The sequence below is a fragment of the Balaenoptera borealis genome (assembly GCF_965194805.1).
Source record: "Balaenoptera borealis genome assembly, chromosome: 10".
NCBI lineage: Eukaryota > Metazoa > Chordata > Mammalia > Artiodactyla > Balaenopteridae > Balaenoptera > Balaenoptera borealis.
In genome coordinates, this window is record NC_138874.1 from 13151468 (window position 1) to 13179415 (window position 27948).

Consider the following 27948-nt stretch of genomic DNA (forward strand, 5'->3'; position numbering starts at 1 on the left):
ATGAGTTTAAGCTGGACACAGCCAGCCATCACTCCCAGAAAAAAACAGCATTTGACACCCACACTGAGAATCTCTTTACGCATTTCACAGCCCCTACACAGATTCCTGACAGCTCACTGGGCCACAGACCCCGCCAGATTTTTGAGCTACATCTGCAGTATCTTTTCTACTTGGGCAGCTCGCATAAAGTGGGAAAATTCATTAACATGCTAATGATGCCCTATTTAAAATTCCAGCCCTGATTATTCTGTGATTAAATCTCTCCCGTTGACGTCTGCTTCCTTTATTTATATCTGAGTTATAGTACAAAATCAACAATATTAATAAAGTACAATACAGATTACCGACTTATCCACAAGGGATGGAAAAACAGTTATGTAAATCTCAGGGTTGTCTTTTTTTTCCGAAAAGCAGACGTAGCAAACGGTAAAAAAGTTACTGAGTTTTTTTCATCCCACTATCCCTTAAAAAAAGAAAACATCGAAATCCACAATAAGTAAAGGTTTATAGTTAATTTCCACAAGTATTCAGGGGTTGAAAGATTTAGCTTTTCATTCTATTTCACTGCACCTAAAACTGCTCAGACTTCAAACGTGAAGTCTTAAGAACTGCTGATAGGGGTATAAGCGCCCCCCTTTCCTCCCCTCTTCACAGAGACTGTGTGACACTGAGACAAAAGTCAATAGATTCAGTGATGATTTCTGTCTCCCTTTAGTCCATTGGCGTATTTCAGTCCTTCTCATCATATTGTTCTGTCTGCTGCCACCCCGATCTGAATATCCAACTCAAGCATCTTCCGTGAAAGACAATCAAACTTATCATTGCTCTCATTAAATTGGAAAATTCAACTTTTTTTTTTAAAGAAGATCCAAGGTCTGGGTCTGTGATTCAAAATAAGGGAAGAAAGGACTAATGTTTCATTTTAACATCTGGCCCCAGTAAATGAACAAATATTTGTGGTCTATCTACTATTCTTAATGACATCGTGCTGGGTGCTGCCAACGACACAAATGAAACCTAAAGACAGTGTTCTCACCTCGATGGACTTACAGTCGGGCCAGAGACACAGGATGTAATGACATGGTAAGTGAGCAAGTTCATCTGTGATGAGTCATTACACATATTCTTCCCATCACTAAGAATCCTCTGAATGAGACAGACTGCGCCCTAAGACTGCAAATCTCCCCTCCCGCTATAGAAACAGAGCCCTTGTACACACACATGGCTGGGTCAGCCAACTTGGAGCCAACATCACAGAGCCTGGGTCCCTGACCGTCATGGAGTGACTTGTACATCCCTGAATTGCCTTTTACTCCCAAATGCTGCATTCTGCAATCACTGCTGGAAATCAAAATCTGTTTTTAAGAACACTGAACAGTGCTCATTTTTTGAATAGTCTTATTTTAAAACGTTTTATCTAAGATTAAAAAGAGTCAGCTCATGGTAATACATGCAGAAGCGTACTACATCTCTATTTGCTCTATGTTTAAACTTGAGCACAGAGCTCCCTCCAGATTTTTAACTTTCAAAATGCAGCAAATGAGAGAATATGGTCTTTGGTCTAGTTTTACTACTATCAATGGGTAAAAGCTTCATTTCACTAAGGAATTCTTTCTCTCTTTCTTTCTTTGCCTCTCATACTATCTCCAACCCAAGATTATTAATTTGGTTCACCCAAAGCCAAGTCACCTCAGATTGCTTAAGAATTAGCTTCGGCCTAAAGCTGAGGGAAGAGGGTAGCTGATCCAGCAAAATCCAAGTATAAAACATAAAGAACGCTTTCACAACAGTAATGGGCCATCTGCAATTTAGAATCATCCATGGTAACAATCTCTCGTTCCATTTGTTTATGTTTTATTCATCATTTTGGAAATACTTAGTGAAGTGACAATGATGAGATTCAAAAAATACTTTACAGCTCTTTTTTTAAAAAAAAGAGATATTAAGGGCTTTCAAGAGCTCAACTGCTCAAATGAAAACATTGCTGCATCCTATTATATATAGGATGGACAAAAAAGGTCCTACTGTATAGCACAGGGAACTATATTAAATATCCTGTGACAAACCATAATGGAAAAGAATATGAACAAGAATGTATATATACATATATAAGTATAACTGAGTCACTTTGCTGTACAGCAAAAATTAACACAACATTGTAAGTCAACTATACTTCAATAAAATTTTTTAAAAAAAGAAAATATTGCTGAACTAAATTCATCCAAACTGGTTCACCTCTTTATTCTTAGATATAAATTTCCCATTTTGTACCAAAAGACTTGGGATGACAACGTGAGACATTCATAGTTTTCATTTTTTATTATTTTAAAAATTTATAGCAAAAATTCATTTAAAATAGACAAGGTTAGTCCTATAATAATTAATAAACTGCACCATCACATCTTGGAGGAACGTGTTGTCATTTCTCAGGACTATAGTTATATTTTAAGGCTCAAACGCACAGTCTCTAGTTACATATTTGGCAAAAACAAAGCTTTGACCTACAAAAGTGAAAAAAAGATAAGGCATTCTGAGTTGCTGAACCAACTTGAGGGTGTCCACGGCTAAGAAGACACAATAATGCTTGACCATCCCATCTGTCATTCAAATAACTGTGAAGAAACCTCCCTCTACAAAATTTAGTAAGTCTTTAAAACTAAATTTATTCCTAGTGAAATGACACACCTATTTCCGCTAGCTGATTTCATATTTATTTATTTGGTTTTAAATACTAATCTTCATTTACTTCGATTTGTGGAATATTTTCAAATAGCCCTATTTCAAATCTGGCTAACTAATATCTCCATTCTTTTCTGATTTCTTTTTAAACAAGCATACTTTGTAAATACAGTCCTTTATTTGTATATATGCCTTTCATTTTCCTAGTAAATATTTATTTAGGGACAATGATTTACTATGTATGAACTTTGCCTTCCCACAACCTCTAGTTCCCAGCGGATGTGCAAGGGTGCACGCACACACACACACACCGCCTTAGGATCTTAATAAATTACCTCACTTAATTTGTACCACTTAACCAGCCTATGAGATGGATAATACTCTTCTCATTTTACTGATGAAGAAACAGGTTCCAGCATCTAATATATTTTAAATCTAAATTTTCTTCCTATGATTTCATTCTGCATATTAGAAATTGAATCATCAGAAATTCTTCACTGTGTGTGTGTTTTTGTTTTGTTTTTTTTTAAGAAATAGGTTTGGCTTTATCAATTTGGACTGAACCAGAATCTTCTGAAAGTATTCCTCAGAGTGAAGCCTCAAGGTGACCTCATTTACAGTTAACAACTGGACAGGAAAAGACCACACGAATACTTTAACTCCTCCAACAAACAGATACTTTGGCCAAGGCAGCACTGGCATCTTCGACATCTTTCTTCCTGGGGAAAGCAGCTCTCAGAAAAGCCCACACAGAGAAGAGGCGCTTAATGGTCTTTTCTCAGTTTTCCCAGAGCCAGCCTGCTTTCATCTGCGATTGTGCAAACCAGAAGGCCGAGCCAAGGAACAAAAGGGAGATAATTGTCAAACAGAACAAATTCTCAAGAACTGTGCCAAGGGGGAGATTGCTCTCAACAATCACAAGGCCATTAGCAACTCCAGGGTAGAGGAGGGGGGAAAGACAGAAAATGAAAAGGCATCACATGCGATAGCCAAACAAAAGCTGACAAGAAATTCTGCCGCATTTGCCGAGGCTCCTGCCAAAAATATCCTCCAGGAAAAGTGCTGTGTGACTCCAGGACACCCTTCACAGTGACGTCCACATGAAGCAATACAACAAATATCACACATACACCAGACAACCGTGTGACCACTCACCATAGGCAGTTTTCCCCTGATCCAGTTCTCTCCTGAGGCTGCTGTAATCTTCTTTAACACTTCCCAATTTCTGGACGTTCCTGGAACTCAGCACCAACAGTCTGTGGAGAAGTCCCTCCAGCCCTTCCCTCTCTGATGTTAATGATCTAATCTCCTCCGTGAGCTCCTTGGCTGTACAGAAATGGTTTCCTGCAGAAAAGGAGGGAAAACAAGCGTTGCCACATCCCTACCTATGGAAGGTGCAGCTAGCATACACTAACAGTGTGGGGAAAGGGGGATGAACTTTGCAGCTACATCCAGCTGCATTAACACTCTTCTGTGGAGGAATCTGGAAACACACTGAGTGTCCTCCTTAAGCTGAAAGTCCCTTTATCAACTTATTCTCATTATATTCTGTTTTAGGGGTTGCACTGGCTAATTCACGTCCTTCTGAAACATGATGACACAAAAATATCCCAGTGAAACCCAGGGAAGCCACATGGCATCACTGCATACAAACATCCAAATGTCAAAGAGGTGAAATATTACAGTAGGGTGGAAAGGGACCGGGCCTTGGAGTCAAACTAGACCTAAATTCAAATCCCAAATTCAAATCCTGGTTACACAAACTGCATGACCTTGAGCAAAGAAATCAGCATATGGGATTTCAGGGCAAACTTCTTAGAAAATATGACTGTGCATTACAGGTGGCTACAAGAATAAATGTGAAATTCTATAAAGCTCTGAGCATTGAATTTAGCAGGGTTGCAAGAATCAAGGTCAATATACAGAAATCAATTGTATTTCTAAATATCAGCAGCAAATAATTGGAAGATGAATTTTTTTTAAATATCATGTATAAGATATTTTAAAACTCAAAATACTTAGGGGTAAATTTAAAGAAATATGTGCAAAACCTCTACACAGAAAACCATTTTAAAACTTCTGACAGAAACTAAAGAAGACTTAAATAGTTAGAAAGATATACTGTATATATATATACATTGGAAAACTGAATACTGTTAAGGTTTTCATTTTCCTCAAACTGACCTATTGATTCAATACAATTCTAATCAAAACCTAATGTGGGTCTTTTGTAGAAATTGAAAAGCTTATTCTAAAATGGTAAAAGAAAATGCAAAGGCCTAGCTAAAGCAAAACAATCCTTAAAAGGTAGAACAGGGCTTCCCTGGTGGCGCAGTGGTTGGGAGTCTGCCTGCCAATGCAGGCGACATGGGTTCGAGCCCTGGTCTGGGAGGATCCCACATGCCGCGGAGCAACTGGGCCCATGAGCCACAGTTGCTGAGCCTGCGCGTCTGGAGCCTGTGCTCCGCAACAAGAGAGGCCGCGATAGTGACAGGCCCGCGCACCGCGATGAAGAGTGGCCCCCGCTTGCCACAACTGGAGAAAGCCCTCGCACAGAAACGAAGACTCAACACAGCCAAAAATAATAATAATAAAAAATAATAATAATAATCAGTGTTTAAAAAAAAAAAAAAAGATAGAACAGAGTTAGAGGACATTTGCTACTTGATTTCAAACTAACACTGAAGCTACAGTAAATGCAGACAGAATGGCACTGGTGTACAGACAGACAAACAGATCAATGGAAGAGAACAGACAGTTCAGAAGTAGACCCACCCTCACACAGTTAAGTAATTTTCAACCAAAGTGCCCAAGCAAGTCAATGAGGAAAACAAAATATTTTCAACAGATGGTACTGGAACAACTAGCTACCTATATGGGGGAAACATTAACCTTGATACATACCTCAAATCATACACAGAATTTAATTAGAGATCACAGACCTAAACGTAGAAGTGAAAACTATAAAGCTTCCAGAAGAACATATAGGAGAATATCTTTCTAACTTTGGAGTCAGAAAAACTTTAGATAAGACACAGAATATACTAATTATAAGAGAAAAAATGAATAAATGGGCTTCATCAAAATTAAAAATGTCTACTGCTCAAAAAAATACCATTAAGAAAATGAATAGGCAAGCCACAGACTGGGAGAAAATATTTACAATGCATACATCCGATGAAGGACTTGAGTCCTGCGACTCAATAGTTAAAACAGAAATAACCCTATTGAAAAGTAGGCAAATGACACCACAGGCACATTACAAAGATATATAACTGGGGCCGAAAAGCGTATGAAAAATGTTGATGATCATTAGTTGCCAGAAAAATGCACATTAAAGCCATAGAGATTCCACTACAAAACCATTCAAGTGGCTCAGATTAACCGGACTGAAACTGCCTGGTTGACAAAGACGAGGAGCTACCAGAACTCTCCCGAGTGACGTGTGACGGGAGCATGAAATGTACAAGCACTTTGAGAAAGGTTCTGTCAACTTCTCATAAAGTTAACATACGCCTATCCTTTGATTCAACAATTCCACTGCTAGGTATTTACCCAAGAGAAATTGTTGCAGGAAGGGGGACCCCTTCCAGGGCCCGAGAGTGGGCTCTTGTCTGACACTCGGAAATGAATTGTCCGAGAAGACACACGTGCTGACAAAGCAAGAGACTTTATTGGGAAGGGGCGCCCGGGCGGAGAGCAGCAGCATTAGGGAACCCAGGAGAACTGCTCTGCCACGTGGCTCGCAGTCTTGGGCTTTATGGTGATGGGGTTAGTTTCCGGTTGCCTCTGGTCCATCATCTTGATTGGCCCACATTTGGTCTGACTCGGGGTCCTTCCTCGTGACGCACGCCATCTCTCAGCCAAGATGGATACCAGCACAAAGGGTTCTGGGAGGTTGGCAGGACATATGGGCTGGCGTCTCCTCCCTCCTTCTGGCCCCTCCCGAATTCTCCTGGTTAGTTTTCAACGGCAGCCCCTTATCGGGCACTCCTGCTGTGAGACAACTAATGAAGGGGTTCTTATCGTGCCTGGCCAAGACAGGCAGTTTCGGTCAACAGTTCCCTAATAAAATGAAACATGCAATCAAAAAATACTTGACTCAAATGTTCACAGTTGCTTTACTCATTGTCCCAAACTGGAAACAACCTAAATGTCCATCTAGAGGAGAAGGTAGAAACGGTGGTACATCGGAACTACCCAGCAAGAAAAAGGCACAAACTCTACATACACGCAGTGACATGGAAGTATCTCAAAAAAAAGACACAAAAGAATGCATACTACAGGATTCCGTTGATATTAACTTCTGGAACAGGCAAAACTAATCCATGGCAGAAGACATCTGAACAGAGGCCATCTGGGGAAGGGGGGGTTGCTGGCTGGGAAGAGGCACAAGGGTGATGTTTCTGGGGTGATGAAAATATCTTGATGGGAATGCTGATAACACAGGTGTCAGAATTCATAGAACTGTACACTTAACATCCGTGCATTTCACTGAATGTAAACCATACCTCAATAAAAAAGGAAAAATATATTAGGGAATATTTAAGTATGAAAATTACACCATAATTAATAAACATATCACATTAATGAGCACTCCATAAACAACAGTTATTGTTATTAGAGGGCTCCATTATATGTCCTAAGAGTTTATTATAACCATAATCATGATAACAGCTACTAACTTTCTCTCCTTCAAATCTCACCACAACCCTTGGTGATAATATACTCTATGTTATCTATTCTAAGATGCACTTTTTTTTAACTTTTTTTTTTTAAAGACAGTTATAGACTCTAGGTCTAACGTTGTGTTAGGATACATTTATAGTGACTTTTTTCTTTTTATAAGCAGATATTCATTTTTAATTATTATTTATTTATTTATTTTATTTTTGGCTGTGTTGGGTCTTCGTTTCTGTGCGAGGGCTTTCTCCAGTTGCAGCAAGCGGGGGCCACTCTTCATCGCGGTGCACGGGCCTCTCACTATCGTGGCCTCTCTTGTTGCGGAGCACAGGCTCCAGACGCGCAGGCTCAGTAGTTGTGGCTCACGGGCCCAGTTGCTCCGTGGCATGTGGGATCTTCCCAGACCAGGGCTCGAACTCGTGTCCCCTGCATCGGCAGGCAGATTCTCAACCACTGCGCCACCAGGGAAGCCCCTTTTTTTACATTTTAACATCTTGGAAACAGGGATGTGTCTTACAATTACTATTATCTAGGAGGTAGTCTGGATGAAGTTGCTATTACCTGATTGTTACTCTTGGTGGCCTGACTGAGCATCTGTATCCCCCTGCTGTTTCAATGTACAAACCATTTAAGGACCCTTTGAGTCCTGTTCCCTGAAAACCTTCTGTTGAGATAGATTTGTAAGATTAGGAAAGCACCAGCATTTAAAACTTGAAGAATGGTGTTAGTAGCTTGGCAGAAAATCCTACGGAAAACAGTAGTTCATTCTTGGAGAGAAAGAAAAAAAGTTGCATCACCAGTTGCCTCACTGATGCAGAGGATGTTACTGTGTGGAGAAACAGGAGCCTTGACTTGAGTCGAACTGTGTTTTAGGACAGACTTAAGTATGAAACATTTTAGGGAAACCTTAATCCATTCATTTTCCTTATATTTTCCTTTTTAAAGAGTGATATGTGATTTTTCAAAAGCTTAACTACATCTGAAAGAGCTATTTCAATAAGTATAAAATAAAAACTCTAAGCCACAGAAAGCACTGTATCATTGCTTAATTGACAGCAATTTTTCCTTCTTAGTAGTATATAAAATAATGGCTCATTTTATGGTCACTAAAATACACGTTGTTATCTCTACTTTATAGTGGAGAAAACTGAAATCTAGAGAATTACATATCTTGCTGAAGCTTCCATAGCAATAAAATGCAGGGCAACTTTCCAACTCAAACATAGCTCAAAAATCCCTCCTCTTAAGTATTAAACTGTGCTGTTTATTTCTTTATTCTTATTATTCAATAGGCAGATTTCAATATGATATCAATGTGGGAAAGGTTACACAATTTTTTCCTGCTTTAAGGGCATTCTGCAGACCCAGCCCATGCCACTTCTGTTACTGAAATCCATAGTTTCCGATTCCATGATTGCATAAATATCTTTTGAGACTATTTATTGTCTATCACTATGTGGGCACGTACGGAAAGGGACAAGGCACTGGCCCCGCTCTCCAGGAAGTTACATTGAATAAAGGGGATAAGATGTACAGTAAAAAAAAAAAGTAGGCAAATATGCTCTAGGAGGGCTCAGAGAAGAGTGATCATTCCAGAAGGGGAGACAGAGGCAGGTTCACCAGCAAAGAACGTAAGGTTCCCAAAAGGCGAAATGGGAACCTTGTTAAGCAAAGGGCATTGTCTTGCGGGGGGTGGCGCTAGCAGAAGAGAGGCACGTGACCAAAGACTGGCCAAGACGTTGACAGAGGGCCGCAAATGCCAAGCCGATGGGTTTGGACCCATTTAGGAGAAACAAAGTCCTGATAAGGAGGGCAGACTGGATGCCACAAGCTTTGAGCTGTAAATGGAAACACAACGAAAACGTTTCTGGATCCGTGATTTCTACGTGAACAATGCCCGGTGAGGGCTGTTGCGAGTGGAACCCCCTATGAAGGGCCACAGAGAAGTCAAGGGACATGCCACGCTGTGGGGAGACTGCGGGAGGAGCCCCCAGCCCCAGAACTGTGATGGCCTCTGGGCAGAACAGCATGAGCACCCGTGGTGCCTTCAAGTTCCCTTCTCAGCCTGGGCTGAGGGAGCTCCCACCTTTCTGCTGGGCCATATTGTCAAGCCAGAAAGTTAGCAAAGTGGCGGGGTGAGCACCAACGGTGCCCCAGAGACACCAGGCAGAAGATGCCAAGTGTGCAACTTCCTCCTGAGAACAATTCAGAGAGAAGAGACCTCCCAAAGCAAACAGGAAGACACTACAGAGACGGAGTGAGTGCCAGCACGGAAAGTTTCCTGGAAATACATCCTCAGGCCCTCCCGCAACTCATCACCGGCTCTAGAGGCCAGGGCCTTAATAAAACATGAGACAGATCACTAATTAGGATCCTTGATCCGAAGGGGTGTGGCTTGGGAGAATGCAGCGTGATGTGGAAGTTTTACACACACAGAATGAGTGTGAATTCCCAAAGAGACAGTTAACATCAAAACCCATGCCATGATAAAATGCTACACTGTCCTCGGTTAATATTTCATAAGCATTTTGGCCTCAGATCCAAGCCCATGAGGTGAATCTTGCTTGATGCGGCCCTCCCCGATTGCTGAAACTGACCAGAGCTCCGTGATGAAAACTGAGAAAAAGAAATGCTGATCCCTGAAGGAAGTCCCATCAGTGACCCGGGGACCCCAGTCTCCATCACCCCAATGGGCCTTCCCTGAAGCCAAGGGGGAGATCTGTGTACGGAGGCATATCCGCCTTTGCATCGAGCTGTACATATGCCTGCCTGCTCTGCAACACTTGGGCCCTCATGTAGGTTTTTTAAAGCACCTGTCAAAATATTTTATTCTACAAGTAACATAATTAAAACCCTCTGGGTGCATGCCAAAGCTGAAACTGATTTTACTCAACCTGTTGTTTCTAACTACATCCTCAGTGTCTCTGAATTTAAATAGTTCCCCTCCTCTACTTCATGGTATCTGGGGGTTATTTTTTGAAGTCATTATTTGAGTCTCATTTTATAGATTACAGGGCTCTTGTTGTATGAATTCTCATTTAGTCTTCCCAACAATCCAGGAAGGGGGTCTTGTAATGACTGTCCTTGGTTTCCAGTTGAAGAAACTGAGACCCAGAGAGTGACCTTCGTAAGGTCACAATGTTTTGGAGTTCTAAGATCACACGTAAGATTACTGAACTTGAACTTGGTTCTTCCAACCTCATGTTAGGTGCTTATTCCATCAAATACAGCTCAGTAAGGGACTTGGTCAAAACATGGCCACAAATCATCCATAAAGGGAGGGAGCACCAAGACGGCTGAGGTTAAATCCTGTGCTCAGATGGGCTGTTTCACCCAGTCAGTCCACAGGCCTCACTATGACTTTGACCGGGAAACGTGCACACGCACGGTACTCGCTGGGCCACAGACATTTCCATTTGAGACGATCCTCCTAAAGTTATCCTCTTCTACCTACCCAAACTTGAGCTATAATTCTTTTCTAGGGAAAAAGAAATAAAGCCAGTGTGGAACATAATCAAACCCCAAAATAATAGAGTGCTGCACCTCTTCTCTGGCATGACACCAGATCTTTCGAGGAATTCCAAGCTCAAGTCCACACCCGCTGGTTGGGCAAGACCACACCCTCTGCCTTCCAAGCCTTACGCTCAGCGATGTCAAGGCCACAAACAAGCACCAACTAACTGCTCCCCAACCCCCCTCTGCACGGAAGCTCCTTTGGCTGGAATTTGCCATTTTCCACTCGTTTTGTTTCTTTCTTCCGGTTACCATGATTTCCTGAGATACCAAAAAGCATTTTGTGTGAGCAGAGCCCCGTGACTGGTTTTGCACATCAAACGTTTTAGAAATGGTCACATTTGATAGAGAAGACAAGGGGAAGAGAACGCTGGAACACGGGATTTTACATAAAACACAGACTGCTTCAAATAGCTTGAGAAAATGCGGAGCCTGGCGAGAGACAAAATATACCAACAGACGATGGCCAGATCATAAATAGAACAGAAGCCAAACCTGCAGCAGCCTGCCTGGGAAACCCACCCCTATGTACAGTGACCAGCCTAGGAGGCCAGCTTGGAGGAAGTCAGATGCCATCTCTAGTCACAACCCAGGAAGCTGAACAATAACATCTGTAACAATTCGCCCCAAATGGCCAGGACTTGATTAATAACAGCTTCCCTAATTTTTGTCCCTGCTTCCAGGCTTAGGACCAACCAGAGTAAGTCAAATATGCTCCCCTTACCAATCACATTGGATGCTCTAGTTAACCCACCCCCAGCTTCTCCAGGCCAACAGCCTCCAATCACACGTGGAACCTTCCTTTGTTCCACCACGAAGCTTTCCCTCTCCTCTGCCTGCCTTAGAGTCTCTGCTGAAACACAAGTGATGGTGGTTGCCTGCCTTGCTATAGTAAGCTCTGAACGATACCCTTTCCTTCTTCTCACTTGGTGCGTCTTTATTTCCATCCTGGATAAACATCATCTTTGAAAAATCTTTACCAAGCCTATCAGCTCCCCCGGCCATTGATCTAAACCATGAATTTTTTTAGAGAGAAGGAAACATTTTGCACTTATCTAGAAAGTCTAGTGTTATTTCTGAGAATGTTCCTATTTCCCTCCAAATCATAAACTAAGAAAGAAGAATTCAGGGAATTCCCTAGTGGTCCAGTGGTTAGGACTCCATGCTTCCATTACAGGGGGCACGGGTTCCATCCCTGGTCGGGGAATGAAGATCCTGCAAGCTGCAGGGCGCAGCCAAAAAAAAAAAAAAGAGAGAAAGGAGATTTCAGGCTGCCATTCAGACACGTTTGTCTCTAACTAATGCATTTGAAGTATAGATAATTTTTATTCTCTATAAAGGAAAAGTCAAATCAGATAGAACCATCTTTAAAAAACAAATGGCTTGGACTACCAGAGATATCTTCATATGCTATTAAAGAATAAATGATTATTTGAACTGTTTGTTCCTTGGAAACAGACAGTCGGAGGCAGATGAGAAAGAAAATACACCACAAACTGAGCGGAGATCCAAATGAGGTATGGAAACAACAGATTCTGGGGATCAGAAATCAACAAATGAGGGTTCAATTATTTCAAACAATTACTCTCATCGACTGTCTCCTGAGTGCCAGACATTAGGCAAAGCCCAGGAAAAAAAACAGCAAGGTGACTCAACACGTGGACCAGATCAATAAGGGGGGGCTGCTTCAAGCAGGGAAAGGATGGAGCCGGAAACTCACGCAGGATGTCAATATGAGCAAGCTTCAGAGCCCGGGCATCAGAGAGCTGGGCCTTGATCCTGGGGGCGGGGAAACAGTCAGAGCACAGCCAGCCCTGTGCAAGATGACCATGGGACACGAGTCAGGTTACAGAGCATGACGGAAGCAGAGCCCAGTTACAGGACCCGGAGCCCAAGACGGAAGGCCAGGGACAGCTGGGAAGGATGCCTGTCGCGGAGACATGGACGTGGGTTCCCGCCACTGAAACATCTTCTGTTTCTGGGAACAGGAGGAGGGTCAGGAAGCCACAGCTGTGAAAGGAAGGCACGGCAGGGGGAACGGAGCTAAGCTCAGGACAGGCGCTCATCACCAGAGGTCAAAGGCTGGGCAAGGCCCGGTGCGGTTCTAGAAGAGGAGACAGGCCCCTACTTCTGCCATTGACATCCTGACCACAGAGCCTGAGGCAGGCACACCCATCACACCCTCCGGGCACCGAGACCATCCCCTCGCCCTCCCCGCAGCAGCCTCTGCCCAGCCTAGGGAGAGGCCAACGCAGGCGAGTTTCACGTGAAGCGGGCGGTGAGGGCAGCACCGACTCACGGAGCCCTGGTCTGGGCGGGTTCCCTTTGGTGGAGCACCCTTCCGAGATCTTTGCTCTCACGTGCTGTCCAGGCCGCCAGTCGGCAAGGCGGGCCTGAGGCTGCCTCTTGCGGAGAGAGGCCTCTCGAGCTCCACCCAGAAAAGCCTCAGTGAGGCCCGGGGGCACAGGGCCTGTGCCCATCAGACCAGAGCTGCTCCGGGCCTCAGGGAGACGCTCTGAGCCCAGGAGCTCGGCTCAGCTTCCTGGGCGGGATCCAGCCATGACACTGACCAGTCCTCCGGGGCTAAGGTTAATTTCCTGGCCTGGGGAGGGGACCAGCAGGGCTCTGGGCTTCTGAACTCAGTGCTGAAAACCGAAGGGACAAACGAAGGCTCGCCATCAATGAGCGGCCCCGCCTAGTTCAGCAGGCAGGAGACTGTGCAGGCACTCGGGGCCCGAGCCGCTTTGTAATAAGGGATGTAGATGCCACCACAAGCCCTTTCACTGCAGGTGCATGAGCCGGTCACCTCCGGACGAAAGCTCCTCCCACTCGGACGCTGGTTAAGCATCGATTGCCTCTGCACACGGAGCTCTCACACACTTATTATCCAGGTACCAGTGTACTGGTGCGCCATATTAGTCTAATTCACCACCTCGTTTAATTCTTACAGCACGCTAAGGTAAGAGTGTGACTGTTACCCTCCTTTTATAGATGAAGAAGCAAGATTTTAAAAGATGAAATAATTTGCCCAAGGTCACCCAGCCAAGTGCTGATTAAGCTGGGCTTGAACACAGACCTTTCGGCTTCCAAAGCCAAAGCTTCTATCTGCTACGCAGTGGGACCTCTGCTCTCAAGAACCAAGAGATCTGACAGCGCCGGTCAGCTCCCCATTCTAAGCCACGACGCACAGACATTGGGGGATGACCTTCTCTAGGATGGACAATGGCAACAGGACCTAGCTGTTCACAGTGATGAAAGACGGGTGTGTGCTTTCAACCAAGCTGTTCTCTGCCAAACATCACATGAGTTAAGGCAGAAACAGAGAAGGGAAAGAAAAGAGACGAATAAGATAGTTTAGTCAAGAGTTGTGTAGGTGAATGAAGACCAGGGAGAAATCTAGGTTCCTTGGAGTTTTTGAAAGCCACAGGAGCGGCGGCGAATTAGCGGACTGATAGTTCCATGGAGAATTCACTGTATATCGTGAAATAAAATCTAGAGGATTGTTGCGTTTGATGTATTACCGCTGTCTGTGTTCTTATCTCATATGACCTACACTTAAAAAGAAATGATGGGCTTTCTAGGTTTTCTTAATGTATATTATACCACATTCAACCGGCTATATTAATGCCACCATAGCTCTTCTAAGGATCTGTAGAAGATTTCATACACTAGCCTTCTTTTCTCCCTTTTTCACTGATAGCATCTTAGTTAAGTCAGTGAGTTCCAGCCCCAGACATTCCCACCTCTATCCCACCATGTACCCCATTGCAGACCGGTCTTCCTAAAGTCTGGCTTTGATCATGTCCTTGCCTGGCTTGAAAATCAATTATCGCTGCTCCTAGATACGTTTACCCTTAGCCTGCTGTACAGAGCCCTGGACAGCCAGGTCCTAACCAATGATGACTAGTTTAGTCCTACCACAGTACTGACCCTACACCGGCGTCAATCTCAACTGCTCTTCCCCCTTAAAACACAGCCATGTTTTTCCACATCCAGTCCAGGCATATCTCGCTCCACTCTACTGCATAATTATTATAAAGGAAGGGATCTTGTCCTGTCCAGTGTGGCACCCTCAGTACCTAGAGCCAGGCCTGGCACTCAGGTGCTTGATGCCATTACCTGGGGCTGAAAACCTGTCCACATCTTTAGTGCACAGGCTCCTACAGGCTCCTAAGTCACTGTGGCACACTGTAAAACATGGCCCCCAAACTCCCTGCACCCCTCCCACTGACATTGTCCCCTGTGTCCCTTTCTCTCGAACCAGGGCCCCAGGACTGCTCCAGCAATAAAATCGAAGGGCAGCTGTGATGGTTTTAAAATGTGCCCATCAGATTCTTTAATGCTCCTCCCTCGGGGTGGCATCTGTCTCCCCTCCCCTTGAGGGTGGGCTGGACTTAGCAATTCCCTTCTAGTCACTAAAGCAGAGATGACTGTGCGAGTTTGGAAACTGAGGTCCAACAGGCACTGTGTCTCCTGTCCTGTTTGCTTTCACTCTCAGATCACCTGCTCTGGGGGAAATCAGTGACCGTGTCATGAGCATCCTACGGCGCGGCCCACGTGGCAACGAACCAAGACCGTCTGCCGACAGCCAAGTGAGTGAGCTTGGAAGCAGATCTTTCAGGCCCCATCAAGCCTTAAGATAACTTCAGCCCCGCCCCGTATCTGGAACAGCAACCTCATGAGAGATCCTGAGCTAGGATCAGCCAGCTAAACTGCTTCTGGATTCCGAACCCTCAGAAACCGTGGGATATAATAAATGGTTGTTGTTCAAGCTACAAAGCTTTGGGGTAATTTATCACCTATTAATAGAGACGCATGCCAGTTTCTGAGCCCAGGCCTTAAGAAATAAGAAACTTCCATGTCTTATCTCTTGGGACACTCACTGTTAGAACCCAGCAGCCCTGTTGTGATGAAGCCAAGCTGGCGATAGTGAGGTTACCGACAGACGTGGTAGAACCAACGTGGAAGAACCGACAGACAGACAGACAGACCAACCTGCTAGTCACAGGAGTCCTGGAAGGGGACTCTCCAGCCCCAGCTGCCCCGCCCTATCTGACCCTCCCGCCCCCTGCCCAAATAGCAGGTTCACGAGCAAAATAAGTGATTGGTGATGGTTTAATCCACTAAGTCTTGAAGTAGTTCATTACGCAGCAATAACTAACGAGGACAGATGTTGGCATCTGAAAGTAGAATGCTGCTGCTACAAACCCTAAATAAATAAATAAATAAATAAATTTATAAAACCTGAGGCGCTGACTTTGGGACCAGGTGGCAGGCCTCAGTGAAGGCTGAAAGGAAAGTAAGAAAAGTATTATTGGAAGCCAGAGGAAAAGGGACCCCTGTAATATAGTGACAGAAAGTCTGGTAACATTATCAGCGAGGCAATATAGAAAAGAATTCTCCTAGTGAAGTTAACCATACAGCCAAAGAGATTTCCAGGCAGGATACAGAAGTGCCCACTGGCTTCTGGTCACTGCCTGTGATCAAGCGCAAGAAAAGAGAGATGAGTTAAAGCACATACATTTAAATATAAAGGAGCCAGGACTTTATATTTAAAAGAAAAATAAAGTTTTAAAATAAAACTGTTTCTTATTCCCCGTCTCTGCAGAGAGCAGATGATTCTCAAATGAAGAAAAGACCTCAGTCCATAGATCAAATCCAGGATGGGAGATCTAGAAACTTTCAGACAGACGAAAGGCCCTCTAAGAACCTAAGGGTATCCCATCACATCCTCTCCATTCAATAGGGCTTCTGAGAATCTCAACAGCATTGTCCCAGCATCTACACAGAGAACCCAAAATAGGCCTAACTTGGAGAGGTTTGTGGTTGTGGCTTTTGTCTAGTGGAGTGAGGGTCTGCCATTCTGAAGGTACCAAAACAGGCCTATCAGCACCTTAAGGGAAGCACCTTTTCCCTCCTCGGGCCTTCCCTGCTGTGGAGCACAGCTCAAAAGGAAACAGAAATCGTATTATGTGCAGAAGTTAAGGATGACCAGCCTGCCACCAGCCCAACCCCTGGGGCAGCCCGTTGACTGAAAGTCCTGTTCCCCAAGGGGCTCAAGAGTGACCAGGAAATAGGGGGGTCGGGAGGCGAGTTCCCACCCCAGTTAACTGCCTCATCCGATTAGGCCTCACCAATTTCCCAGCTGACTAAGAACTACACAGAAAACCCAGGCCCCGTATGCAAGATACCATGTTAAGAATTTTCCCTGGGATCCTAACAGGAAATTATTCACATTTGAGAGCGGGTTCCCCTTCGGCTTGAATGATGCATCCCCTCCCTTGGGCTTAATACAGACACATCCACCTGTATTCCCGGGAAAGATACATTGATTAAGAAAGGCAAAAACCCTAACTCAGAAGCAAAACTGTGTTCAGTCTTCTTTTTCCCTCTTAGCAAGTGGGGCTGTAATTCCAAGTACATGGCATGTGAAGCTGTTAAGAGCCAAGTTCCACATTCACATGCACGTGTTCTGCAGGTTGTAAATAACACATGTGACTGCGCCGGGCACCAAACTGCTCGTTAGCTGCCAACATTAGTTGTTTAACGATCTGAAAAGCAGAAGCTGCCGATTATTGTATTCCTTCTTAAATTGCCATTTAAAACCCATACATGTAATTATTATACCTTCTCATTTAATTTTTATGATGCTTCCGAAGCTGATGAGCTCTGGATTCATTCAACCTATACAACTCAGAATCCTTGGAGGCTGTCATTACATAACTGGGCTAAAAATCCATCTATCACACCTGGACTCTAGCCTCCAATCTATCACCACTTAGCTGATGGAGTGAACTTCACCCGAGGACACACCCCAGGGCCTCAATCTCCCCCTCTGTTCCTCAGCATTGCAGGATCTCTCCCTCCTACTCGATAGAGCTGATGTGAAAATAAAATAAAATAACAAATGCAGAGGAATGTTCAAAAACACTGTTCAGGTGATGGTGATGAGTAAGATCCTATTTTCAGAGGCTTGTGTCTTCAGCCTACCGATTAATGGGAAAAGATATCCCTTAGTAACCACCGGCTTAAGGAAGGATAATAATCCACTGAGTACCCTCCAAAAATCTATAATCTATGACTAGATTGTTACTCTTGAGTACCTCAGTTTATCTCCTGTTATCACCCCTTCCACACAGGAAGGGGCTGATCACACCCGATAACCCTCACTGAGCTTCTCCAGATACACATAAAGCTGTAGAAACATTGGCTAGAATTGTATGGCATCCGGAGTATCTAGTCTCTAAACTCTTAAAGAAACAGGAACTGCAAGTCCAGACTATGGCACCTACACGAATAACTATTTTATATGATGTGTGCATGTGTATTTTTAAGAGTCTTATCCATCCCTGATAGGGAAAAGCAAGCTGCCCATCTATCCCATGGGTCGCAGTGAAACTCCCCAGAAAGGCTTTGAGCTGTTGAGTATGACATCAGTTACAGGTAGAATGTTAATCCAAGACAAGATACGGATGCGGCGGTTGCCATCACTCACTCCAACTGCCTCCATGGTCCCTCTGTCCCCAGGTACCTGAGATGGCGAGCACTTTGGCTTCAAGCAACGCCGGCAGTTGGGTTTCAATATCGTTAACTTTCTTCCTCAGGACACTGCAGAGTCTTTCGTTCATACACACCTAGAGAGGGAGAGAGACAGCCATGAGTCATCATGTGTTTAGGTAAAAGTCAGAGGGCAACAGAGCGCCAGACAGATTCCTGGGTTTATAAGTAATAAAGGGGGTGATAAAGAGTAACTGGGGACCTCCCTGGTGGCGCAGTGGTTAAGAATCCACCTGCCAATGCAGGGGACACGGGTTCGAGCCCTGGTCCGGGAAGATCCCACATGCCGTGGAGCAACGAAGCCCACGAGCCACAACTACTGAGCCCGCGTGCCTAGAGCCCGTGCTCCCCAACAAGGGAAGCCACCGCAATGAGAAGCCCGCTCACCGCAACGAAGAGTAGTCTCTGCTCGCCGCAACTAGAGAAAGCCCGCGTGCAGCAACGAAGACCCAATGCCGCCAAAAATAAATAAATAAATAAATTTATTAAAAAAAACAAAAAAAGAGTAACTGCAGGAGAGTTCTTAAAAAGCAAGCAATGCAGAAAGGAAGGAAGGAAGGATGGAAGAAGGGAAGGGAGGGAGGAAGGGCTAAATAAAGCAGGCACTGGCATAGTCCCAGCATAGATCCTATGGCTCTCACACACCTGAACACAAAACTGAGATGCACTCACACAACAGAACACAACCACAAACTAAAATAACTCGAGCCCTCTGCCTGCTCCCTCCCAGGGCCTCTGCATTCTTACTCCTTCCTTCTGAGCGGCTCAGCTTGTCCCTGGTACCTCAGTTCACTCACAGCCCTCAGGACTCTGCCCTGGGAAGAAGGGCCTTGCCGGTTACCCACAAAAAAACACAACCCCTCGGCCCTCCCTCCCCTTCCACCTGTTCCCTGCTGGATGTTTATCCATAGCGCTCTCTCCAGCTGACACACTGTCTTTCTTCCCTTGTTTTTTTTATTGCCTTTCTGGGTAGCATACGTGCTACAGGAGCAGGGATTTTGTTCTGTGTCTAGCACGTAGTAGGCAGGAAATAATGGTACACAGATGTTACAATCAAGGGCAGAGCGTTCCTAGTCGCCGCTGTCTGATAATACTCGAGGGCAGACACTTGCTGGGACGTCAGATTTGAACAAAGAGACAAGTAGATCTCAAGGAGGTTTGCAGGTTTTATCATTTCACTTCCTACATGTTTCTTGTTTTTTTAAAAAAAAAACAGCAAAAATCTTAAATCTCAGTTTCTTTTTCCAGATGTCTTAGGTCATTTTGTATTTGTTCGAAGCTAAACTATCACAATTCTTTTCTTTTATTTAAAGCAGAAACCTCATATTCAATTGCTATCTATACTCAGGTTAATGAGCTACCTAAAAAAAACCTCCAGTGCAACAAAAGCACAGAGCACAGTTGAATAACAATGAACACATATGTGGAGACATTTTGGGGGGGGGGCCCACAAAGGATGTTAGCTAGAATCATCCCTCTTTTCTTGCTAACAACCTAAAATTCCATTCCGACACTAAAATTAACCCAGCTGGGTTCACAGAGCCCAGAGAAAATGTAAAATGTAATCTCCCCAGAAGTTTCCAGATCTTGCCAGATACCATGAACTTGAAATGCTTTGTGTACCTCAGACTGAAATGGAGACTGTTTCTAGAATCAACACAGACCTCACCCATCCTGCCTAAAATGTTACACCATTTCCCCCATGGCCTTCAACATGTTCTTTTCCATTAAGTGGCTGTAATTTCCCACATCTGTTTCTAAAACTTACTTTCTGGGTCAAGGATACCGTGTGGAAGCCTCTACCCCAAAGCTCGTACCAGGAGAGCTGAGCAACCACCATCCAAAGTCATTCATTTGGAGACACCCTCTCAACAGTCCTGAGGTTTGTCAGGACGTCAGGACCGGGAGTTTAAGGAAGGTGCTCCAGACACCCACCCTGGCACTAAGTCTCACGGGCTCAAGGCCAGTGACGGGCACGACCCCTCCCATTGGTCTAAGCCTGTCACCAGAAGTCCGAGGACATTTCTGTCAACTCCGTAACACCAGCCACAATTGTTGTGCCTCATCCAAGTACATCCAGTATTCCTGATTTTAGCTCACAGTCTCTCTTAATCATAATTGGGTCCGTTTCTCTTTTGTTGAGCAAGCTGTCACTATTAATATGAAACCACCTCTAAATCTTCTTATTAAATTGCAATGTACATTCTTTCAGGCACTGCTGGCTGTAATCTAATATCTACCAACCTCCGGATACCCCATTTATTTCCAATGCTTTCTTCCATCTCATTTATCCCCTAATTACCTTTGGTTTGGGGAACCCGTAAGAGTTGAAAAAATGTAATGAGTGGAAGGCAGGTGCCAGCTCTCTTTGAGGAAGGATTTGAAAGAATATCAGATTACTGTGTGTAATTCACTGAAGAAAGGAAACTGGGCCAAACTGCAACTTTTACCTCAAGGTCACCAGTCCAGAGGGGAGAGAAAGTTGTTGGGTGTGACTGGGCAGTTTTGTTCTAATTCTCTGTAGACTAACATATGCCACCCCATGCACACACACATTCATGTATGTGCACGTGTACACACCCACCTATATACACACGTGTGCACGTGCACACGTGTCCCAGAAAATCTGCATCTCCTTTTTATTTCCAAGTTAAATTGGACCCTGAGGAACTCATTATCAAATGGAGCTTTTACGTTTACACTTTAAATTCTTAGGCATGAATTCCTTAATTTTATGGAAAAGCAAGGGAATTGTAAGTTTTTATAAACGTATTAGAGAAAGGATGCAAACAAAACAAACCACTTTTGGCATCTGAGCAAATCACAGTAGCTGGAGATGATCAACAAATCCCAAGGTCGTGTGCATGTGTGTACGTGTGTGTGTACACAATATAAAATGTCAGAGAAAGCACACACAGATAAACACCATTGTGTTACATATTATGCACACCTGCATCCTCACTGCTGGGATATAGACACATTTGTGTTACACACAGAGTAGGGTCTGATGCTCAATAAACCCAAACCCAAGAGTCCTTCCACATATTAATCCTACATAGAAATTAGGACACACCTGATAATGGCATAATTTACAGTAGGAAATTCAGGAGGATACTTCCACCACCTCCCTCATCCAGGAAGCTTTGGTCTCGCCTCACCTCCCCACTGGCTCCACCTGGAGGTCACAGTGGCAGATAGGGCACGAATGCCAGTGGGCGACATCACCATCACTTATAAGGCAGAAATTCAGGTCTGCTCTCCAGCATCCCGTCCTGCCTCGTATAATAAAACCGGTGGGGCTTCCCTGGTGGCGCAGTAGTTAAGAATCCGCCTGCCAATGCAGGGGACATGGGTTCGAGCCCTGGTCCGGGAAGATCCTACATGCCGCGGAGCAACTAAGCCCGTGCGCCACAACTACTGAGCCTGCGCTCTAGAGCCCGCGAGCCACAACTACTGAGCCCGCAAGCCACAACTACTGAGCCCATGTGCCACAACTACTGAAGCCCACACGCTTAGAGCCCGTGCTCCGCAACAAGAGAAGCCACTGCAATGAGAAGCCCGCGCACCACAACGAAGAGTAGCCCCGCTCGCCGCAACTAGAGAAAGCCCGCACGCAGCAACAAAGACCCAACGGAGCCAAAAATAAAATAAATTAAAAAAAGAAGAAGTTTAAACAAAACTGGTGAACCAAGCCAGTCGTCCTTGACCTGAAGCTGGGCAGGGGACGAGGTCTCAGCCGCGCTCAGCCTGGGAGCCTGAGATAAAGCCCTTTCCCGAGTTCTGCCTGCGGATTCAGGTCCCCGCACGGCCTTGAGTCTCGTCCTGCCCTTCCTCTCTGGGTAAGCACTCCTGGGCGGTGCTCTGGTTCTCCAGGAAGGCAGGGCAGGCTTCAAGCATTCCGCGGTTACAGGGCCCAACGCCGTCTAACTAACCGGCAAGACAGTCCTCAGAGGAAGCTCTCCTTTCATGCGGGGCAGAACTGCCCATCAAACTGCTGCTGTGTGATTTTCAGCAAAATCATTTAATGTTTTCTTCAGAAACGAATTAGACACAAACACTGGGAAAAGGACCAGAAACACTGTGGACATTTTTGCCAACAACACATCCCCCATCTCGGCTCAGCTAGGGTTTCCAAGACCCCAGCAGGTCTTCCTGCTCTCTTCCCTGGGGAACCGAGAACAAGAAAAGCTTCCTTCCAGGCCAGCAGACTCTTGTCTGCTTTGCTCTCTGCTCAGAAACCTGTTCTTTTCACATTTCAACTGTCTTATAACCACCCTGGTTCCCAAACCTAACACAAGTCATTAATGATTAAGACCTACTTCTCAGCCTCACCTCTACTACTAAGTCACAGGGTAATTGGTCCTACTTCATAGTTTGCCAATAAGTCGGTGGGGTGTAAGTATCTCTACAAGGAAGGGTTTTGGTTTGCAAACTGTGGTTATCCTACCTAACCAGACACAGACTATTTAAGTGAACTGACTACGTGCTCCCAGGGAATAACGATGGAGGCCTCTATCACTGCACAAACCAAGGTCTGAAATGAAGTACAGACAGCAGATGAAATAGGCAAAATGACTTTGAAGTCAATTTAACTTTGAAAAACAAAAGAGAATCACCTACTATACCACTTCCCGTCTGTTTGTGAAAAACCTGAACCCTGCCCTTCCCGAAGGAAATGTAATTAACTTCTCAGTTCACTCCCATCCTGGAAGTCCTTTCAAGCAAAGGCATTCGACGGCACAGCAGCAATCATTTTCCCTTCCCCGACACTGCATCTCCTTCTGAAGCAAAGGTCAAAGCAGTCAGTCCCTAGGGACCACAGTCAGGCCCTCCACCACGGGAGCAGCCCTCGGCCCTGGCTCTTTGGCTGCCCCATCGCTTGGCCTGTAGAATGGCTTTGCCAAGTCTGTATTTTGTCCAGAGCCCAGGCGTTCTGTGACATGAAATTAAGCCAAAAGAAAACTTCAGAGACTTCTTTAGAAAGTGGGCATAGAAAGGTACTTACCTTCGCAGTGATCTCTTTAAGTGACAAGTTGAGGGGTTTTATCCTTTCCTGGAGGCTAGAAGAATTAGAAAGAGGACGTTGGTCTTCTTGGTAACAGTTCAGCCCCACCACATGTAGGAACACTGCGAAACAGTGAACCTTGCATCAGCCCAATGGCTGAAGAAGAACAGTAGCAAAGACAATGCCAAATTGGTTCCATTTGACTATAATTAATATGTTACTAAGAAGCAGATTTTTCCCTGCCTAATTATGCTCTACTTAGGCTGGTATTAAAATCTGTTATCGTTTCTATAGTGCACTTCTACTGACAGAATGAACAACCCAGATGTGCTCCTGGCAGCAAAGGATTAAATTACATTCCTACAACTACCTTCCAAGAAGGATGGTCTACACAGGGTACTGTTTCACAGGCAGGTAATCCAGTATTATCTATTTGGGTTTACTGCGCAATTCAACCAATATGTTCCGAGCTTTTCCCTGCTTCTTTTTTCTCCTTAGCAGTATGCATCTTGACATATCTATTTACTCATGTAATCTCTCTCTTCCCCCTTTGGAATAAAAGCTCCACAATTGCAGCAACTGCCCGCATCCTCTTGTGCCCGCTCCTGTATCCTCAGTGCTTAAAATAATTCCTGGAGCTTATAGATGGGCACTCAGTCAATATCTGCAGAATGAACGAATGAACAAATGAATGAAACGAACACTCAGACTTTATTCCCAACGTTGTTATCTAAAGGAGAAGAATTATACGCAATCATCTATAATATAAGCTAGACGGAAAAGTTACGATAAGGGGAATAGAAACCCAATACTAGAATCAAACTGCTACATTAGAACTGTCACAGGCGGCATACTGTCCCCAAGTAAGCAATAGGACAATAACTTGTGTAGCAATTTAGAAAACTAGGGGATTGATGGGAAAGCTCCCTGGAAGAGGTGGAAAGTGAACTGAGCCTCAAAGGTCAAGGAGGGAGAGTGAAATTTCAGGAAGATGAATCCAACGGGCCAGTGGTTCACAAGGGTGAATTGTGAGAGATAAAGGTAAAAAGGGGACTGATTATTTCTGATGGGGGCGGAGACAGGAACAGGAGGTCTACCTGCATCTGTGATGTTTGTTTATTTATTTATTTAGGAAAATAAGTGGGGAAAATGCTAGTATTTGTTGAATCGCCATGGCAGGTAAATGAGTATCTGTCGTATTTTTCAAAGTGTTTGGGATATCTACAACTAAAATAATTTTTAAAGGAATATAAAGGACTATCCATAGTCAGTATTGAATGCCAGGCTAAGGAGTTCTGAGCTTTAGCCCACAGCCAATGGGAAATCATACCATTTCTGAGCAGGAGAGCAATAGGAAAGAAATGGGGGTTTGTTCTGGAAAAGTAACGGCATTTTGATCAGCTAAATGCTGTACACCTGAAACGAACACAACGTTGTAAATCAACTATACTTCAATTTTAAAAGTAAATTAATTAAAAAAAAAATAATGATAGTAGCTTATAAATAGGCTTTCCCAGGCACACACGAAGACTAGTTCATGTGTCAATAATTAAGACAAAATTAATGGCAGCGTTGTTCTGAGCAACAACGTGAGAAGGGATTCAGAGGAAGAAACACTGAGTGCGACAAACCAGGCAGGCACCTTCAGCAAAATTTGTGAGGTCTAAGGGCTGCCCAGGGTGACAGAAGTCAGCAAGGAAAGGAAAAGCAGTGAGAGCATCTGATCTAGAGCTCTGCATGCATTCATTCCTTCACTAACGCATTAACTCTCCCCTTATCTATAGGGCACCTTGTAAGTTAGAAACTTGGAGCATGAAGAAAGGTTCTTGCCCTCAACTCCTCAATGCTGCTAGATGGGAGCCCCCCTTCAAAAAAAAAGTTACAGGTACTAGAAGGGAAGTGGTCACTTAGTTAACCTGTGAGCTGCAAAAGGGGAAGGTCAGGTTTTCTGGGGTCTTGGGGGGGTGTCAGGAAAAGCTCCTATGCAGGGGTTGCAAAGTATCAGAGATAGGCTGCCAATTTGCTGATTGCTGTCGATTTCTTCAACTCTGAGAACTGGTTTTGAATGTTATCACCTCCGCCAATCTGTGATTTCTGAGCACAAGCAAGCTCCTTTCATTTGCAAAGGCCCTGAAACTGGTGCAGGTACATTCTAAGCAAAGTCATCTCCACTTTAGACCTACATTCAGCAGAGGAGGGTGTCCCAGGGGAGCTGAGGTCAGCCCAGAAAACAAACAGCACGGCATGTGGCAGCAGATTTTTCTGAATCCAGGAGTCGCAATATGACGAAAATCAGTGTGATCGATGGGAACAGTGGGATCCCGCCTGGAGAATTCTAGACACTGGCTGCATGGAGATTGGGTCTTTTGAAGGAAGGTAGGTCTGAAGGGCAGGCTAACATCTAGAGCAGGGAGCTGACCAAAACGCTGGAACTGCTGGGGAGAGATGGGCAAAGGATACCCGAGATGGGACCCTATTGATTCTACTAGCAGCACCACTCTATGCTCGTGCTGTCAGGTCTCCAAGCTTAGGCAGAAATGCACAGCCTTTGCCAGGCTCGTGGGAGTTCATTCAACTAATACCTTTTCAATAAACGGTTTTCCACAAAATCGATCCTATATTTAATAGTATCTTTTTTTTAATGTGGAATCTACAAAAAAAAGATACAAATGAACTTATTTACAAACCAGCAACAGACTCACAGACTTAGAAAACAAACTTATGGTTACCAAAGGGGAAAGTTGAGGGAGAGGGATAAATTAGCAATTTGGGATTAACATATAAACACTACTGTATATAAAATAGATAAACAACAAGAACCTACTGTATAGCACAGGGAACTCTACTCAATATCTTGTAATAACCTACATGGGAAAAGAGTTTGAAACAGAATGTACTGATATATATGTATAACTGAATCACTTTGCTGTACACCTGAAACTAACACATTGTAAATCAGCTATACTGCAATAAAAAATTAATGAATTTAAAATGATAATAATAATAGTATCTTATAAATAGGCTTTCCCAGCCTCACACATAGAGACAGGTGGAGAAGACGGTCATTTACGAGCCAAAGAGAGACGCCTGGAGCCGATCCTTCCCTCATGGCCTCGGAAGGAACTAACGCTGTCCACACTTTGATCTTGGACTTCCAGCCTCCAGAACTGTGTTTAAGCCCTACGGTCTGTGGTACTTCGTCACGGCAACCCGAGCAAACTAATACATGTGGGATTTTCCATTTTTAATAGTACGGTTAATCACATGTGTTATTAAGATTCTACATACTGGTGTTCCAGGGTCCAGAGAAAAATGTCTACACTGTGTGGCAGCCGCCGGACGACAGGAGACAAGATGGCTCTTCTGTTTGCTTCAGGCTAATAGATGGTTTCATTTTCTACCCACCCAAGTGGGAGACTGAGAGCCCCTCCAACCATAGAGTGTAAATATTCTTGTCTTGTAGTGTAGGCACTAAAGACTACACAGGTGGCTATAGGGAAGTTGTATGTGAGAATGTCTTTGAGTTTTTAAAAAATGATTATGGGGCCATTGGGTTAGTACAGAAGCTCACAAAGGCCTTAGCTTCAGGTTAGGTGTGCAAAGGGGCTCCCATAAATCCTCCTGCAATATCACAAGAAAAACACTACCATGGATGTCAAAAATATCAATAATAAAACATTCGATATGGGGAGGGACAGATTGCTTTCCAGCAATAGTTAGAAGGGAAGTGGAATTGAAGTCAGTCATAGTAACTAATCTAAATAGTACAAGCCAAGACTTGGTCAAGGGCCAGAACGAGACATTTATAGGGAAGAATATCAGTCAGACAATTTGGGTTCAATGACTCAGGGTGAGAAACAGTTCTGAGGAAGAACAGTCCAACCAGAGGACCACCTCTGCTGCTACCACGCTGGCCCAAGCCATGGACACCCTCCTCTGAAATGCTGCAGTGGCCTCTGAACTGGTCCCCTGCTTTTGCCCTCACCCCTCTACAGTTTATTCTTAAGCCTGTAGCCAGAGCGAGACTTCTCAAGCACCGCAGTGCAAATCCCTTCTCTAATGCACCCAGGTAAAGCCACATCCAATGAGGACAAACATGGCCCATCTCCCATCACCTCTCTGACCTCGTCTCCTATGACAATCTCCTTTGCTCGCTCTGCCCGGCCACGGAGGCCTCCTGACGCGCCTCGAATCCACCTTGGCTGGCGCAGACCCCTCTGCCTGAATGCTCTACCGCCCCCCACCTAGACACACACCAGACCAACTCTCTCCTACCTTCCAGTACTTACTCTACTCTAACCCCTCAGGGAGCCCATGCTGTCTACTTAAGTGCATCTAAATCCCATCTCCTAGAAGTCCTGCCCTCTTTGACTTATCTCTTTTGGATGGTTTCTTTTCATAGACTGTGTACGGATTGAAATATGTTAAAGTCCTGACCCCCCATATCTCAGAATGTCACCTTACTTGGAAACAGGGTCACTGCAAATGTAACTAGTTAAGACGAGGTTGCT

General features: G+C 44.5%; 1 protein-coding gene across 20 annotated transcripts in view; it reads right to left on the reverse strand.

Moving 5' to 3' along the window:
• Positions 1 to 27948, reverse strand: part of DISC1 (DISC1 scaffold protein) — a 346324-nt gene that overhangs the window by 182172 nt on the left and 136204 nt on the right. For 15 of the 20 annotated variants that reach the window (XM_082407588.1, XM_082407593.1, XM_082407592.1 and 12 more), the window contains 3 exons: positions 23438 to 23492; positions 18371 to 18509; positions 3835 to 4023 (listed from right to left, as the gene is read on the reverse strand). In XM_082407588.1, coding sequence (XP_082263714.1) covers positions 3835 to 4023; positions 18371 to 18509; positions 23438 to 23492 — 383 coding nt within the window. Of the gene's footprint in view, positions 1 to 2507; positions 3488 to 3834; positions 4024 to 18370; positions 18510 to 23435; positions 23493 to 25620; positions 25873 to 27948 lie in introns of those variants that run through there. The other 5 variants (XM_082407597.1, XM_082407602.1, XM_082407606.1 and 2 more) reach the window with 4 other exon arrangements.